Below are 16,646 nucleotides of genomic sequence, written 5' to 3' on the forward strand. Positions count from 1 at the left end.
GGGGTGGAAGTTCAGATTTTAGTTAGACCAAAGGGTTGTAGGCTAATGCTAGCTAATAGTTTAGTAAATATTATTTGGACTATAAGGAACACTTAAAATCCTTAAATTTTCTCAAAAATGTATGGTGCGCCTTATAATCTGGTGTGCCTTATATATGATTAAAGTTGTGCTTACTGACCAATATTCTACAAGACTGCCTGACTGTAATGTCGAAACTAGAAGTACATTCATGTAAAGGCCCCTACAAATGGGTGTAGTTCACTCTGGAGGTCCGCGCGTACTCAAGTTAGACTCAAGGCAGCCTGCACGGACTCCGTGTAAGGATGCGCAGCATCACAGTCCTTCTCTGTTCTCACTCACAGGTGTGTGGTGGGAGCCTGTGTTATGGGAATATATATCTGAAGTCACTATGGCCTCACACCACTCAGACATGTGAGCACGGGCCTGCTGATTGCAAGGCCAAATGCTGCGTAGCCACTGTGCGGGATGATGATTGTCTAGGATAGAGTGTCTTTGTTCTCTCTCATGCCAAGGCCACTATTGAGTATTAAGGACAGCCGAAAGCGAGGAGGGGCAGAAACAGACAGACGCAGACTGCAGCGGGACCGTGGGGTGCAATAACTTTCCATCTATGTGATCTCTGCTCTGTTTCTCAATAAAAGTGCTGGAACTTCATCACTCCACCGTTTCCGTACTAAATAACTCTAGGAGGTCAGTTACTGTTTAGAAAAAAAAAGAAACTGCTCTTGATGCTCAGCTAGCTAATCACACATTTTCCCATCAGTTCCGCCACTTCGTCCCACTGACAGAAAGTGTGGGAACTGTAGGAATTTGCTACAAGAAATGTAGGTAACAGTACGCTCCACTATGAAGGGTAAAACGTCCGTGGAGAGTCAGTGCGAAGTCCGTGCATCTCACAGAATGTGCACTGCACGCCCAAGTATGTGAGAGCCTTTTGGTAGCTGCACCTGGAGTACGCGCTAGAAACGATAAACCTAGTAAGTTAATTCAATATAAAAGTTACATTTATTTTGGCCTTACGTTAGAAACAGGGCAGTGTAGTCCTACTACTCTGTCGTCCCGACAGAGACAAATCTCTCTCTCTCTCTCTCTCTCTCTCTCTCTCTCTCTCTCTCTCTCTCTCTCTCTCAGGAGAGAGCTGTGTATGTGAACGGGCGGAGTGATATTACACACTTGGGAAGAATATATAGTGTGCCTTATAATCCGTTGCACCTTATGGTCCGAAAATACAGTAGTGAGATTAGTCTAAAAATACAGGTGAGAGTCAATTAAAAACACCAACATGAATAACAAGAGTCAACGGATTTTTAACTCAGATTGAACCAATTTTAAGTTGTCTAGTTAACAGAAACTAATGTTTAATGAGTTGACAAAAATTGTGTATAACCATGCACTATAAAAGAAAGTTTTGCCTCCAGGCTCCAACGGTCAGATGGCACAAAGCAAATTCAGGAAGTACAGATGAAGCGGTCTCAGGGCCCTGAAGGCCAATATGAACCTGCCATATGAGATTCTGGGGCTACTGCTACATCCACAAACAAGTTCACGAAATGTGGAAAACATCCTGCACTGTATACAGTAAGTGTCAGGATGTGTCTTGACGAACCCAAACACAACCACGCACTGAGCCTTGTTTTAGAGCTTGTATTGTAAAAGGTGAGTCGTGGAGATGGAGGCCAGAAGAATGTACCGGGCTGGAAACAGACGACGGTTAGAGGAGGTGGTGAGTGGGTGCCGGAGCCGTAGGACTGGAGAGAGCTGGAGGACTGCGGGTGCTGCGCTGTGGAGCCAAGCGAACGCTGGAAACCAGGAAGCCTCCAGCAAAGGCGAGAGAGCGCTGGGTTGAGCAGAGAGAGTTCTTGGAGCACTGAGATTGAAGATGAGCCGGTAGCTCAGCAGAGCGAGTTCTAGAACACTTGGGTTGAGGATGAGCCGGGAGCACAGCTGAGAGAGTTTTTAGAGCGCCGGGGCTGGAGAAGAGCTGGCAGTACAGCAGAGAGAGTTCTTAGGAGCTCTTGGGGTAGGAGGTAAAGCTGGTAGCGAAGCATAGTGAGTACTTGGAGCACTGGAGTAGCAGCAGAATCAGCAGCACAGCAGAGAGAGTACTTGCAGGCGGACAGGCAGGCGTAGACAAAGGAAACTTTGGCAGGCAGACGTGGGAAGCTCTGACTAGTAGATGTGGGAAGCTCTGACTAGCAGACGTGAGAAGCTCTGACTGGCAGACATGGAAAGCTCTGACTGGCAGACAAGGTTTCGGTGAAGACGATCCAGAGGGGAAGAGCTGACTGAAGAGAGCTTAAGTAGGGAGGATGGCAGGTGAACTGAGTCCAGGTTTGATTAGGAACGGCAGGTGGAACTAATGAGAAGGTGGAATGAGAACTGGGCTCCAAGGGAGATGGAAAGTGCTGGAACAGTCCAGGGTGAAACAGGTAAAAACTGAACCCTGACAGTAAGTAGTAAAAAGTTTCAATGACCATTAATACAGTCATGTGTTGTACGACCTTTAGCAGTAATAAATATAAGTAATTTCTGTTGTATCAGTCTCTCACATCATTAGCTCTGTTTACATGCACAACATTTCTCAACCAGATTGAAATGTATTTGGATTAAAATAACAAAAAATAATCAGATTGTACTGTTGTTGTGAGGACACAATCAACTAATCCGCTCATGATGTGTGTTTATATGCACCTGGCTTTATTCAGAATAGTCTCTGACATGCACAGTTATCAAATATCCCTAAAAAAACAGAAAAAAATAACCAGAAGAAGCTATTTTCTGTTGCTGAAGCTATTTGTTTGTTGCTGGACAGAAAATACCTTTACAATATACATTGTCATTCAAGCACCCAGGTTGGACTTGCACCAGGTTGTAATTACGGTTGAAATGTTATTGAATAAATAATAATTTTGAGCTCCTTTAAAGTTTCCAATAGAAAGGTTGTATCGGAACTGCAACAGTTTTGCTCCCCAACATATTTCAGACACTCAAAACTGATTTAAATCCCATTGACGTGGAGTAAACATGCGCACTCAGGTCAGCTTGTGTCATTCAGAAAAACTTGATCCGGGCAAGTTTTTACATCCATGTCGATTGGCATAAACCACCCCTCTCATTCGGATTACAATTTCATTCCGATTCTGATCACAACCCGATTAGTGTGTTTACATGACGCATTTGTATTCTGATCGGCCATTTATTCTGATTACTTTTATGAGTGGAAGAGTACCTATTGTGGGGCAAGTTTTGGCCCAGCTTTCTTTATAAGACAACTGCAGCTCATAAAGACTGGGAAAAATATCCAGCTACCTAAGGTGCTGCTACAGTGTTTCAGACAGCCTGAGCCTTAGAATTTGACTGAGCGATTGCAACAATATGATTATTTTCTTCTCCAGACATTCTCTTGTAAATTTACTACTGTGTTTGTCGTCATTGACTATTGGCAACCAAATCTTAACCAAGTTTCCATTGTTGGACAAATGGTTGTACATCTGACTTTAACATATTCTGGCATTTAGAGGAGTTCAATTTACTGAGTCTGTTCAGACTTGCCAGTAACAGCTATTACTGGGTGTTGTATTGCACTTGGATTTTACTAAATTCTGTTACAGGTAAGCAATCCAGATTGATTAAGAACTGCTTGAAAAAGACCACGTTCAGAGGAAGACTTGGAAACCTTTCCATGCACGTAACTCACCCACAGACCCCTCAAGCAGCCCCTGTTGCACATTCTACAAACAACATTCATATAATAAGACATTCAATTTAAAGTATTCACAAACGTGTTATTGCAAAACTAAGGAAAAAGGTGGACAAAGACAAGAGAACAGTTGTTAGAGACATAGCAATTCTAACTGAAAGCAACATCAAAAAGCAACAGGAGAGGTTCAAGAAATACCAAGGTCTGAGAGAGCAATGGGAGAGGTTGCGGAAAGTCGAGGTCACAGTGTTGCCAGGATTCATTGGAGCACTCAGGACTGTAGCACCCAAACTGGGACAGCAGCTTCAGCACATTCTCAGTCACTGAGATAGCTGTCCAAGATACTGTGTAGAGCAACACCCTTATCCCTTATGGTATGACAACCCACAGCTGCTTGCTCTGGTGCGTTTTCCAGGAAACCAGAGCATTCAAGAATCTACTCTTTCAAAGAAAGATCTCTGATGTTGTTGCTGGAAATTACATGACAAACTCAGTATCGAGGTTACACCAAGTAGGTCTCTGGTTACCACTGGTCACTTATACAAATGTATAAAATTCTATCATAATATAACACAAAGCATTTATTATACAGATATATGCGTTTATTTTTACTTACGTTGATGATGACAGCAACTTTTGCTACTCCTCTCAGAATGTCATACCATATACCTGCGCACATAAAAATAAGAATGATGAGTCAGTGGACAGTTTACCTGTTTTTTTATAGTGATATCATTAACCTTACAGCCATCATTTTGTTATACAGTAACTCAGCCACATCATAGGAAAATGTGTTTTTTCTAACGTACCAATATCTTTGGCTCTTGCTGCCACTGGTCTACGCAACTCTGTCACAAATTTCTTAGCATCAAGTCGTATTTCGATGATGTTGTTAAGCAGAGCAAATAGTGGAGCGAGAGGGAAGGATGCCACAAACAATGTGACAAAGCCAAACTGGATAACTGGGAAAAAAGAACAAATATTTAATTCAATTTAGTTTATTTCAAGATAACTTATCTTATGTCACCTTGTCAAATTCAAAACCGTTTGCATGAGTCCAATACCATGATTTAGGTTTAATCTAATTTTATGTAATCCAGCTCAAGGATCAGACATTTTGATAACCTTTCTCTCTTAATCTGTACTAGTAAAGCAACAATGCAAATGTTACACAATTACACAAATGTAAATATTTATTTAAATGTGGATGCTTTCAAATAATTATTCATAAACTAGACAAAAGGCCAATTTCTCTAATTACTTGTATAATACAGCAGTTTTTTAAGTTGATTTAATATATTAAAACCAGATGGGTTAATAAATAACTACCGTATTTTATAATTAATTTAGAATAAGATTGTCTTCTTAGCACTGCATTTAAAACTGTGCTAATAACGAACTGTTTCACTTTATTTTAATTAATTTCAGTTCACAACACAAGCCATTTCAAAGTACTTAACACCCAAAAGGTCCAATTTATTGCTAACTATACACAATATAATTGAATCCAGATAGAATTGAAATTAGGCCAATTTATTCATCCATACATAATCTATATAATATAATTCAGTCCAAAGAATAATACAAGCAGTTAAATTAAGCTAGTTATTGCATGCAAATTGGTGAAAAGGTATGGTAGTACCACCGTTTTCACTGAGTTGTTGACTTGCAGCAATCCCTAATCTTGGTCAAGTATGTGGCAATAGTGGAAAGGAAATCACTCCCTTTACACATGAGGTGAAAAAAACATCATGAAATAACAACCAGGTTTATTAAAAAACTAAAACTTGAAGACACACACTTGACTAATAATTACTCCGAACACTCCATCTGATAGAAAAGATACAATGAGGGTTAACTGAGATATATTTCACCACTTCTAGCTACTGTTTATGGTGCTCTTTTAAATCCATCACTTAAATAAAAGGCCTCCTTCATTCCCTGGTTCATTCCGTTACCAATTAAACATGTAATATATTGATTTATCCCCCTAATGAACAAAATAGGCTAATAAGAAATGTTTGTTAAAAAGCCATCAGCTACTACAACAATGTAACTATAAATATGTCAATGGTGTGAAGAGCAGAGTAGAGGACAAAGTACACATCTTTGAATAACCTCTGTGTGCGGTATGATAGAACACCCGTGCAGGTCTAAATCTGCACTACATTCAGTGCAATAAAACCTTGATTAGGGTCCTAACGTGGTTTACAGAGCTTGATGAGAATACTTACCATGTCTATTAAAATCATGTCTATTGCTCATTGGGGATTTAGTAAAAAACAAAGCAAAACTCAGCAACCACTCAGAATGTAAAACTATACATAGAACAAAACTTTTGCTGGATAGGTTTCAATATAATAAAGTAAAAGCTAATACATTAGCTTACATATAACACTGCAGAAAATGATTGCATGCAACGATTTCATGTTTGCTACTGACTCATTTCCATATATTCAGGTGTCAGTCCCCCAAATGGCTCCAAGAAGTGATCCGTTTCATATCTTCGCAGTTTCTTCTGTCTCTCTTCCTCTTGAAAAGCTCCTTGTTCAGACCGAATGTATCGGATCAGTTTCTTTAGTTTGCTGAGGAATGTAAGCAAACAAACAAACACACACACACACACACACACACACACACACACACACACACACACACACACACAAATTCAATATGTTTTCTTATGAGCTATCATGAAAGATAATAACAACTTACAAATTTCATAGATTAAAGTTTAAAACATTCCTGTTTAAAGGAAAAGAGTGGCTTTCCCACTCCTGTTTCTTCCTTTTTTTGATTGGGGGGGGGTAAATTGGGCCGCAAGGATGAGACCCTGGGGATGAGGGGAGAATGGAGCAGGGGATTAGGAGATGGAGCAATGATGCTGCCACCACAGCAGCACGTATGCTGCATTGATCTGTTACGATGAAGAGAGAGAGCTGGGACAAAAGGCCTCAGCTCTCGATTTGCCAATTGGTCTGCATTCCTACCCTCACCTATGATCAGGAAATTTGGGTAATGACTGAAAGAACAAGATTCCAGATACAAGCGGTATGGTGGACAGCATGGTGGTTCCTCCCGTTAGAGGTAGGGTGAGGAGCATGCCCATCCAGGAGCTGTTCGTCATAGAGCTGCTGCTCCTCTGCATCAAGAGAAGTCAGCTGAGGTGGCTTGGGCATTTTTTCTGAGTGCCCCTTGGATGCCCTCCTTGGGAGGTGTTCAAGGCATGTCCCACCAAGAGGAGGCCCAGAGGGTGCCCCAGAATAAGATGGGGAGACGATGTCTCTCAGTTGGCCTGGGAACATCTCAGGATTTTACCAGAGGAGTTGGAGAAGGTGTCTGGAATGAAGGAAGTCTGCTCCCCCATTCCAGGATAAGCAGAATACTACAAGTACACGTTCTTTTCTTTTTAAACCTGATTTTTGCAGTAATACACGTTATTAGCTGAATCATAAAAAGAGATCTTTATTTCTAAACCTTGTAGCAAGGTAGAAAAATAGATGCAAGATCCTTCATTCAAATAAAAAACCTCTCCTGAATCATAAAAACAGATCTTTATTTTTAAACCTTGTAGCAAGATAGAAAAAAAAGATGCCAGATCCTTCGTTCAAATAAAAAACCCCTCATGAAATAATAACCATCAACTTACGGTATTCCAATTTCAAAAAGGTTGTTTTGAATGAGCTGCTTTCCCAACATGGTAATACTCAGCTGGATACACAGCTCCATCAGACAGCTTCCATCCGAGCACTGGAAAGCAGGAACACAGTAAAAAAAAAAAAGTCTAAACCTGCACAAAATAACTATGCACTATATTAGGTCATGTTGAGGAAAATAAATATCTTAGTTGGGGCTGCTGAGGAATGCAGAGTGTTGACTGTCTCTCCCTGTTGCTGGGTAGAATAACACATGTTTTTCTCATTTATTGTCAAATCTTAAACCGGGGTAAAAATGGGCCTTCAGAGCGAAGCAGGATAGGCCAGTACTACAAATTAACAGTCATTAAAGACTAGAAAATAAAAGATAATGTACAAAATGCTGCATTATGGCCTGGAACTATCTTATATCAACATATTGCATTCTTTACATCATTTGTATTATTTGATGGAGTTGTCTCATAGTCTCATGTAAATCTGATACTAAACGACACACCATAAATGCCAAAAGTATTGGGTCACTTGCCTTCACACACTTATGAACATAACTGACACCCATTCTTATCCCACATGTTATACAATGAAACAGCTGCAGTTCTTCTGGGGAGGCTCAGAAGTATCTATAGTTATACATACATACATACATACATACATACATACATACATATATATATATATATATATATATATATATATATATATATATATATATATATATATATACACATGTATATATACATGTATATATATATTGACTTATATATGTATATATTTATATTACTTTGTGTGGAATGTTGTAATATATATATATATATATATATATATTATATATATATATATATATATATATATATATATATATATATATATATATATATATATATATAAATGTTTGTATATCTGGAGCGTGTAACAAAAGTAACTTCCCTCTGGGATTATTAAAGTTGTCAGATTCTGATTCTGATATGTCACCTTTTATAGAACACACACTTTTAAGACCTAGCTTGCAGTCTCTTTTAATGTTCGAATTAACCTGTGCAGACCAGTCAAGTTCTTTTACACTAAAATTCTTCATCAATGTATTTATGGACCTTAATTTGTGCACTGGTGCACAGTCATGTTAGAACAGCAAGGTCAAAATTGTTCCCAAGAGGTTCTCTTGGTATGACGCAGCATTAAGATTTATTCAGAGAACAACACATAAAAGATGCTGATGTTATTGAAGTCTGGTAAAGCCGCTGGACCTGAAAGTACTTGTAGACAGTACAGACCAGCTGTCAGGGTTCCTGACCAGATTACCAATCCTGTCACTGATAAAATATATTCTTCAGTTGGGCTTGTAGTCAGCTACCATTATTCCTACCCCCAAAAACTAAACTCAACTGCCTTAATGAAAACAGACCAACGTTTCTGACATCTGTAGTGATTAAAAACAACTTATTGTTTACATCTGAGCTTGCCTTCCTCCCATAGTGTACTCTAATCACTTCATATTCAAATCAAATGGAGGATGTATGTATCCTTTATTTAACCTGGAAAATAACTCATTGGGATTAAAACCTTGTTTTCAAGAGTGACCTGGCCAAGACAGCAGCATAAAACACGCAACAAACCCAACATACAGAACCAGATACTAAGAGGCATGACATAATTAAACATTAGGACAGTTACAGAAGCCAAACGAGCTAGTGTCTCTGTCACTCCTATCATGCCTTCTCTCGAGAGCTAGTTCGAGTATTCAGTCCATTATTACCCTGCAGGGAGGCCACCAGGTGGCTCCTGTCCTTAAAACAGGGGGATAAGTCAGTGTCTGAATATATTATTGATTTTCATCTGATGGCTGCTGATAGTCACTGGAATAAGGACGCGCTTATGGATGTGTTCATTACTGGTTTAAACAATAGGATAAATGACGAGTTGTCCACCCGAGATTATCCCCAAACCCTGAAACGACTTGAGAACCTTGCTACAAGAATAGATTTCCTGGCGAAGAGTGTGACGACCCGTAGCTTCGTTTAGCTCTAGGTTTTCCACCCCTGCAATTGTTGTGGTTGCTTCTCCTGTTAGCAAGGAGGAACCCAAACCTATGCATCTAGGAAGGACCAGGCTGTCTAAAGAGGAGCATCTATGCAGGCACCAGTTCAACCTTTGCCTCTACTGCGGCGGTGAGGGACACAGTGAAGTGTTGTCTGTTAAAAACCAGGCTCAGTAGAGAAGGGGAGAACTCTACTGAGCCGTACCAAATGCTCCATCTCTCCAGACCTAATGCTACCGGTGATTCTGACGGTGTCTGCAAATCCTACAATCTCTCTGTCTTTGTCGATTCTGGAGCTGACACTGAATTTATGGATCAAGGACTCGCCAGGAAGTCGGGCATAAGACTTCTCCTGGGACCTTCACGTCATAACGTTCTTGCCTTGGATGGACATCAACTAAATCACTCTCATCTCATTATGGAGCCAGTCAAACTTCTAATCGGAGGAAATCATAGAGAGAAACTTTCATTCATGACTATTGAGTCCCCACAGGTTCCCATTGTGTTAGGGGTCACATATGTTAAGAAACACAATCCCCAGGTTGATTGACAGAAGGTCGAGTTGTTAGGATGTGTACCTACTTGCTCAGAGACTTGTCTGCTCTCCGTACAACCTCTCCAGACCCCTGAGAATGACATTGAGAAGCCTTACCCTGATTAATCCAATATTCCATTGGATTATCATGACCTTAAGGAGGTATTTAACAAGTCCAGTGCCTCAGCACTGGCCCCTCATCGTCTGTTTGGTTGCAGCATTTAATTATTACCAGGAACTACTCCCCCTAGTTGTCGTCTGTATTCGCTGTCTTTACCAGAGTCTCAGGCTAAGCAGAAATATATTGATGAGTCACTTAAGGCAGGAATAATTTGTCCTTCCTCATCTCCCGCAGGTGGAGGGTTTTTCTTTGTGGGGAGTAAGGATGGCTCTCTCAGGCCCTGTATTGATTATAGGGGACTAAATGATATTTCGGTAAAGAAATCATTAACACTGCATTTGATCAGATTGAGGGGGCTAAAGCGCTTACCAAGTTGGATCTCGGTACCACTTGGTAAGCGTTACCATCTTCTCTTATCAAAGTGTGGGATGAAAGGAAGACAGCTTTTAACACACCAACCATCCACTACGAATACCTGGCAATGCTGTTTGGGTTAACTAATGTCCCAGCAGTCTTCCAGAACTTAGTTAATGAGGTTCGGCCAGTTTGATTTTGTATATCTGGATAACAGTATTATGTATTCAAAAGACATCAAAACCCACAAACAACATGTCCGATCAGTTCTCCTCTGGCTGCTCCAGAACCAGTTATTTGTCAAGGCAGAGAAGTGCAAGTTTCATGTCACCACCATGTCCTCCTTTGGGTTTGTTGTTTCTCCCGATCAGATTTCCATGGATCCGGTCAAGGTTCAGACAGTCACAGAGTGGCCAACCCCTACTGATAAAAAGCAGCTTACTAATTTTATGGGAGGTTCATCTGTAACTACAGTCAGGTTGCTCCTCCCCTTCATGCTCTTATGTCATCAAAAGTCAACTACTTATGGAACGACCAAGCAGATAAGGCTTTTAAAATACCCAAGATTCTGTTCACTTCCGCTTCTGTACTAATATCACCAGACCTGGAAATAGTTGAAGTGGATGCTTCAAGTACTGGAGTTGGGGCTGTCTTGAGTCAGGAGGCTACAGATGGTCGCATTCATCCCTGTGCCTTTTTTTCCAGGAGCCTTTCCGCTGCTGAACGCAATTACGACGTGGAGGACCGGGAACTTCTGGTGGTCAAACTTGCTCTGGAGTTATGGAGACACTGGCTGGAGGGGGCTAAGCTTCCTTTCTTAGTTTGGACGGACCACAAGAACCTGGAATATCTAAAGCTTGCCAAAAGATTGAACCCCAGACAGGCCAGGTGGGCACTATTTTTTGGAAGATTTAACTTCTTGTTGTCTTACAGGCCCAGGACTAAGAACGTGAAGCCTGACACCCTGTCCAGGGTGTATGAGGTGGGGGAGGAGAGTACCACTGGTGCTGAGGAGTTCATTCCCCCGGAATCTGTGAGATGCTCCATCACTATGCTTGACTTGGAGAGGCAGGTCAAGGGAGCCCTCTATAACAAACGTGTTCCTGAGACTTACCCGAAGGATCATCTGTACGTTGCGGACCCCCTGATTAAGAAAGTGCTTACCCTGTGCCAAAGCTCTTGTCTGTTCTTTCACCCTTGGGTCACTAAGACCATTATCCAGTCCCAGTTTTTGTGGCCTAATCTGTCGTCAGATATTAAGGAGTTAATTGCGGCCTGTCTGACCCCTGTCTGATCAGATTACCTGCCTGTTACCGGACCTGGACCTATACCCTGACTCTGCCTTGGATTTCCCCGTGGATTCTCTCTGACTCTGTATCTCACCTCGGACCACAGATTCTAGAAATTCCCCCTGAACCTCCTTCTTGCTATCATTATCACGGCTCTGACCTTCTGCCTGTCCCCTGACCACGAGTATCAGCCCAAGCCCACCTCAGGACTTCCCTGATCAGAACGGGAATTGTTGGCGTGCCTATCAACCAGCCGGAGCCAGCACTCACTGTTCCCACCAGTCCCTGGACCGTAAGATTAGTGACTCCCTTAACCAATTGGTCCCGAATAATTGGTGATGTCACTAACCGGAGTCTCTGCTTCCAGGTGTTCCTGGCATAGACGCCGACGATAATGCCGCGGCCTGCTGCAGTTTACCAGTCAATAAACTTTAAACGTCACCTGTTTGTTCTGGTTGAATTCTGGGTACTTAATCTCTGAACGTAACAGCTTACTTCTCGCCTTAAGAAAATTGATAGTTGCAATGCAGATACTCTGGCTAAGACAGGAAAGCTAAAAATATCACATTCTGTGTAAATGTAAGGGGTAAAAATGTATGTCTGAGCTTAAAAGCAATGAAAATTGAGTAAGTCATCATGGGTTTCAATAACTTCATATCATTTTATTGTTATTGGAACCAATAATTAAACCCTCGGATGTGTGAGTGGAGGGTCTGACACACAGGAGCTGCAGACAGTCACTTCCCCTGCACTGCTCACTACCTGGTAATCACACTTCAGAAACAGCAGTTCCAACTCTCCACCAGATTGTGATCAGATGATCCATCTGCTGGTGTATCATCAGCCTCATGTCTAGTGATAGAATTACAAATTCAATTATAAACGTTTGATCAAAGTTGTCTTGAATCTAAATACACTTCTGGGCTGTACTTTGCTAAAGCATGGTCTTCATTACCAGCAGCCCATGTTTCAGTGACCAGTAACTTGTTATGATTGTGTTTGACAGTTGATAGGACATCTAGACTTAAATCCAACCTTGCAGGTCACCAGGTCACCTGACTGCATTTGTAAAAGATAGTCAGCAAGACATAGTAAACTGTGTTCCTGAGGGCACAGTGGGCAGTAAATAAAATAAAAAAGCTTTTTTATATTTTACTCCAAAATCCAGTCTCTTTGTTCCCTTCAGCTCATGCAACTCTATGAAAAAAACAATAAAACAATGGATAAGGAAATAGAAAAGCAGAAAAATCCCTAAATTAATCACTTTGTATAAATTAAGATGATCAAGTTGACAGCATGGCTGTGTGATAGTTAGCACTGTTGTCTCACAGCAAGATGGTCCTTGGTTTGAATCCTGGCCTGCATAGGATCTTTCTGCATTGAGTTTGCATGTTTTCTCTGTGCACATACAGTATGTGTTATGTACTCCAGCTTCCTCCAACAGTTCAAAAATATGCATGTTGGATAAATGTTTTGTTGGAATTTCCCTTTGGAATGAATGAGTGTCCTATTTTTTTCGGTGGTGCTCTGTGGTAGCGTACGCTGGTATCCTGTCTAGTGTGTGCATCGTCCTGCTCTCAATGACTGCTGGAGTAATTCACCAGCCCTTCCAATGATTAGGACGGATGACAGGGTATAGACAATAGATGGATAGATGTCGACAAAAGATACTGAATTTAATGTGTTATAATAAAAATACAATAATTCAGAATGAAATTACATGTCAGAATGAACCTTGAAATCATTCACTTTTGGTGTAATAGTTTTGAAATTTGTCTTAGAAAAATCTTAATTTCAAGGCTTAGATGAGAAAGATTTATCTGCAGATGCATAGAAATGTGAACCTTACCTCCTCCATTCTGTAAGACTCAAAGACATATAAATATCTGCCGGGTCTGCCCACCAATCTTGAAGGAAAGTGAAATTAAGAAAAATGAATATTCAGCTGATGATAATAATATGATATACTTAGAATGAAAACTAAGACATGAGTAAAACACATGAGAGTACCAACCTTCCCCTGAAGAAAGCAATGTAGATTATCGGGGAAAAAGCATTGAAGAACTTCAGAATGAAAGTCTTAAAAATTAGCCGTTCCTCAAAATTCTTCTCAGTTTTAGGGGCCTCTGAAAGAGAAGATGAAAATAATTATGTTATTATCTGAGAAAGACAGAATAAAATAATAAAAATGTGTTATGATTCTGGCCTGTCTGCCTGCTCTGCTCTCCCTGTGAGCAATCAAGTCCAGCTGCTGCAGTGCAATCAGCAGCATGCCTCTCAGCTGCTCACAAGCAGTTATAAGTCAGCCTGTGGCAGGCAGACAGGGCCAGATAATTGCAAGCCGTCAAGCCAGCAGTATCCAGCACTTCATGTACCTGACCAAGTTTTTGACCACGCCATCGCTTCACGGATTTTCCCTTTTTGCCCAGCCCTCGTCGGATTTCTCTGCCTTTTGGACAACGACCCTGTTTCTGCCCCATGACTTCTGCCTCTTGCCAAGTCCCCTGAATATTAAGCCTGAGTGAGGCTTCCAGGACCTCAAGCCTGCTTCTGTGCTCCACGTCACTATCTGTTAAAGGAGCAGTCTGCTCTGCTAAAACTGCCGACCCCTGCTGAAGGAAGGACGCTGAAAAGGTTAGTGGCTTTTTGACTTCATGCATCTCATTGAACTTCAAGCCACTAACCTACGTCTCCCTTCAGTTATCCCTGGTCCTCGGCGGATGCACTCCTGAAGTCCAGAGTTCAGAATAAACTCTTTAAGTCCTACTTCTGTGTTTCTGGCTGAAAATTTTGGGTCTTCTGTCTAGTTCATTACAGAATTATCTGGCCAAAAAATGGACCCATCGCCAGCACAGCAGTGGCGTAGCAGTGTGGACAATTCCATCGCTCGCCTTGATGCAGGAATGACTGAAATTATTTCCATGTTACGCACCTTGTCTCCTGTCTCTGCTCAGCAGCCTTCACAGCCAGCTGCCATTGATCCTCATGTCACATCTACCATGGTTAAGGAACCTAAGCTGACCCCTCCAGAGTTATTTAAAGGAGACCCGGAGCAGTGTCGAGCCTTTTTAACTCAGTGTGAGATACACTTTGAGTTGCAGCCGTCCTCGTTCCCGACCGAACGCTCTAGAGTGGCATTCGTCATTTCATTATTGTCAGGTAAAGCAAAACAATGGGGCACAGCTGAATGGCAGAATAACTCTGTTTCCTGTTCTGCTTACTCTGCATTCGCTGAGGAGCTCATTAGAGTGTTTGACCCTGTTCTCCCTAAACGGGAGGCCGCCAGGAGGTTGTATTCCTTGAGGCAGGGGGATAAAAGTGTGACCTCGTTTATCATCGATTTTCACATGCTAGCAGCCGACAGCAGTTGGAATCAGGAGGCATTAATGGACGCCTTTATGGAAGGACTCAATGATGATATCAAGGATCAAATGGCTACCCAAGCGTATCCCACCTCACTCAAGGAACTTGAAGATTTGGCAACTCAAATTGATCTCCGGCTCTCCGAACGGAGAAGAGGGAGACGACATAGGCAGGTTTTTTCTACCCCAGCCTCTCACTCAGGATTTCGCCCCTGGCCGAAGAGCCCCCCTCCTCCTGCTGCCCAAACACCTGATCCAGAGCCCATGCAATTGGGGAGAACTAAGGTTTCTCTGGAGGAGCGTTCTCGTCGTAAGCAACTGAACCTGTGCTTTTACTGTGGGGGACAGGGTCATGTCGCTGCCAAATGCCCGCTAAAAGGCCAGGCTCAGTAGGGGTGAGGAGCTCTCTACTGAGCCGTAGTTCTATGTCTGTCTCCTCACTCTCCTTTCCTGCTAACATTTCGGTCTCCTCTGTTTCCCACCAGGTCTCAGTATTTATTGACTCAGGAGCAGACACTGAGTTTTTGGATGTGTCATTTGCCAATAACCATGGCATAAAACTTCTCCCGGCACCTTCTACCCGTAATGTACTCGCTCTGGATGGACACCAAATAAACAGCTCTAATGAAGTCACTGAGAAGGTTAGTCTGACTTTGGGAGGAAATCATATGGAGGAGATCACTTTTGTTGTTATCCACTCCCCCCTGTTACCCATTATTTTAGGAGCTTCATGGCTAAAGAAGCACAATCCCCACATTGACTGGCAGGCTAAGGAGATCCTGGGCTGGTCAAGGTCCTGTTCAGCCACCTGCTTATTGTCTGCTAATTCCCCTCCTGTCCCTGACTATGCCATGGAAGAGAGTTATCCTGATCTGTCCAAGGTTCCTTCAGAGTACCATGACCTGAAGGAGGTTTTTAACAAATCTAGAGCCACAGCACTCCCACCTCATAGACCTTATGACTGTGCCATCGAGCTTCTTCCAGGTACCTCACCCCCTAGGGGACGTCTTTATTCTCTATCGGTTCCAGAAAACCAAGCTATGAAGAAGTATGTGGAGGACTCCCTAAAAGCTGGGATAATCCGACCATCCTCCTCTCCTGCTGGGGCCGGGTTCTTTTTTGTTGGTAAAAAAGACGGTTCCCTAAGACCATGTATTGATTACAGGGGGCTGAATGACATCACTATTAAGAACCGGTACCCCCTCCCACTCATGAATTCTGCATTTGACCAGATTCAAGGGGCCAAGATTTTTACAAAATTGGACCTACGCAACGCTTACCATCTAGTTCGCATCAGAGAGGGGGATGAGTGGAAGACGGCCTTCAACACTCCCACCGGCCATTACGAGTACTTGGTCATGCCTTTTGGGCTAACCAATGCTCCAGCAGTGTTTCAAGCCTTGGTCAATGATGTCCTGAGGGACATGGTGGGACATTTTGTTTTTGTTTATCTAGATGACATCTTGATATACTCCCAGGATCTTGAGACCCACAAGAAGCACGTTCAGTCAGTCCTCCTTCGCCTACTCCAGAACCACCTTTTCGTCAAGGCAGAGAAGTGTGAGTTTCATAC

The 16,646-nt window shown here is 42.1% G+C and overlaps 1 protein-coding gene across 7 annotated transcripts in view; it reads right to left on the reverse strand.

Moving 5' to 3' along the window:
* The window catches only part of LOC105934800 (anoctamin-1), a 75,085-nt gene that overhangs the window by 6,042 nt on the left and 52,397 nt on the right, over positions 1–16,646 (reverse strand). For 6 of the 7 annotated variants that reach the window (XR_004932290.1, XM_012874952.3, XM_012874951.3 and 3 more), the window contains 6 exons: positions 13,726–13,837; positions 13,561–13,618; positions 7,371–7,471; positions 6,164–6,306; positions 4,531–4,683; positions 4,338–4,390 (listed from right to left, as the gene is read on the reverse strand). Coding sequence is in view for 5 of the 7 variants with exons in the window: in XM_012874952.3 (XP_012730406.1) it covers positions 4,338–4,390; positions 4,531–4,683; positions 6,164–6,306; positions 7,371–7,471; positions 13,561–13,618; positions 13,726–13,837 (620 nt within the window). In the remaining 2 variants the exon portion in view is untranslated. Of the gene's footprint in view, positions 1–4,337; positions 4,391–4,530; positions 4,684–6,163; positions 6,307–7,370; positions 7,472–9,994; positions 10,039–13,560; positions 13,619–13,725; positions 13,838–16,646 lie in introns of those variants that run through there. The other variant, XR_004932292.1, reaches the window with a different exon arrangement.

This window comes from Fundulus heteroclitus, chromosome 2, assembly GCF_011125445.2.
Source record: "Fundulus heteroclitus isolate FHET01 chromosome 2, MU-UCD_Fhet_4.1, whole genome shotgun sequence".
Taxonomy (NCBI): domain Eukaryota; kingdom Metazoa; phylum Chordata; class Actinopteri; order Cyprinodontiformes; family Fundulidae; genus Fundulus; species Fundulus heteroclitus.